Below are 1,114 nucleotides of genomic sequence, written 5' to 3' on the forward strand. Positions count from 1 at the left end.
ACTCGTACTCATGTACCGGCCCATTCATGTAGACAGATCAAACGATTTTACTAGTAATTCTAGGAGTTGTGGAATCTTGACAGATCACTCTGAATCTAGTTTCTACTGCGCGGTAGGTAATACTCGCAGGAACAGAACATTAACAAGAAACACGAGATGGGCAGAATGATGGATCGACTGAAACTGATGAACTAGGTTGTTGATCGTCACGCAATTCTCACGTCGGCTTGAGGTCCTGGAACATGCAGTCCCACTTGATCTCGCCTCTTCCGGTGGCGGCGGCGGCGCCGCCGTCGGAGCTCTGCTCCTCCTCGCCGCCGCTCGCGTCTTCCTCCTCCTCATCCTCCTCGTAGGCGCAGTCGTGGAACATGAGGCTGGCCTTCTGCGACGACCCCGACGAGAACCGGACACCACCACCGGCTCCCGTGGCAACGCCGCTGTCCGTGATCATAAGCACCATCTTCTTCACGCCCCTCCTCCGCCGCACCGCGCCGGCGCGGACCACGACGTCATCGCTGCCGCTGCAGATCCTCGGCACGACGGTCGTCGACGCCCTGCCGCTGCTGCAGATCCTCGGCACGACCGACGTCGACGCCCTCCCACCTCCAGCGAGCCGGCGCGCGCACCGGGCGATGCACTTGCCGGCCTTTCGCGCCAGCCGCGCGGTCACGGAGGAGGACAGCGAGTTGGCGGAGGCCGCAGCAGCGGCGTCCTTCCTGGCGAGCTTGAGGATCTCGAGGCGGTGCTTGGCGACGGCGACTCCCATGCTCTTGAGCAGGTCGTGGTCGAAGTCGGGCGCGTCGGCCGGCTCCAGCTCGTTCTCGCTGAAGAGCAGGCCGTACTCGTACGTCGCCGCCGGGGTCAGCCCCGCCTTGGACAGCCACGCGTACCAGTCCATCACTGCCTCTGTGGCTCTGTGCACTCTGCTCACAGCTTCTCTGAGTGATCGATCTCCTTCTTCACTTGTAGTAAGTGCGGCTGCTCTTGATTCGTGTCGGATCTTTATAGAAAGGAAGCTGAGTTAGTTGCAGCTGCTGCTGCACGGGTGAGCTCACATGCACGCAGTGCGCCGGCCGGTAGAAGGATTACTGCCGCTGCCCGCTGTTGCCTCTAC

General features: G+C 61.4%; 1 protein-coding gene across 1 annotated transcript; it reads right to left on the reverse strand.

Moving 5' to 3' along the window:
• Positions 1–217: 217 nt before the first annotated feature.
• On the reverse strand, positions 218–898 carry LOC124684305. The gene is made up of 2 exons (XM_047218649.1): positions 588–898; positions 218–554 (listed from the first exon to the last, which is right to left on the reverse strand). The coding sequence occupies exons 1-2, from the start codon at positions 896–898 to the stop codon at positions 218–220; spliced, it is 648 nt and encodes a 215-aa protein (XP_047074605.1).
• Positions 899–1,114: the final 216 nt, after the last annotated feature.

The sequence above is a fragment of the Lolium rigidum genome, chromosome 1, assembly GCF_022539505.1.
Source record: "Lolium rigidum isolate FL_2022 chromosome 1, APGP_CSIRO_Lrig_0.1, whole genome shotgun sequence".
NCBI lineage: Eukaryota > Viridiplantae > Streptophyta > Magnoliopsida > Poales > Poaceae > Lolium > Lolium rigidum.

Excerpts from the sequence above, each read along its gene's own strand:
- LOC124684305 (XM_047218649.1), bottom strand. The coding sequence starts at position 898 with ATGGACTGGTACGCGTGGCTGTCCAAGGCGGGGCTGACCCCGGCGGCG. Across the intron at positions 555-587 it reads GGAGGTGGGAGGGCGTCGAC|GGCGTCGACGACCGTCGTGC; the intron begins GTCGGTCGTGCC and ends CAGCAGCGGCAG.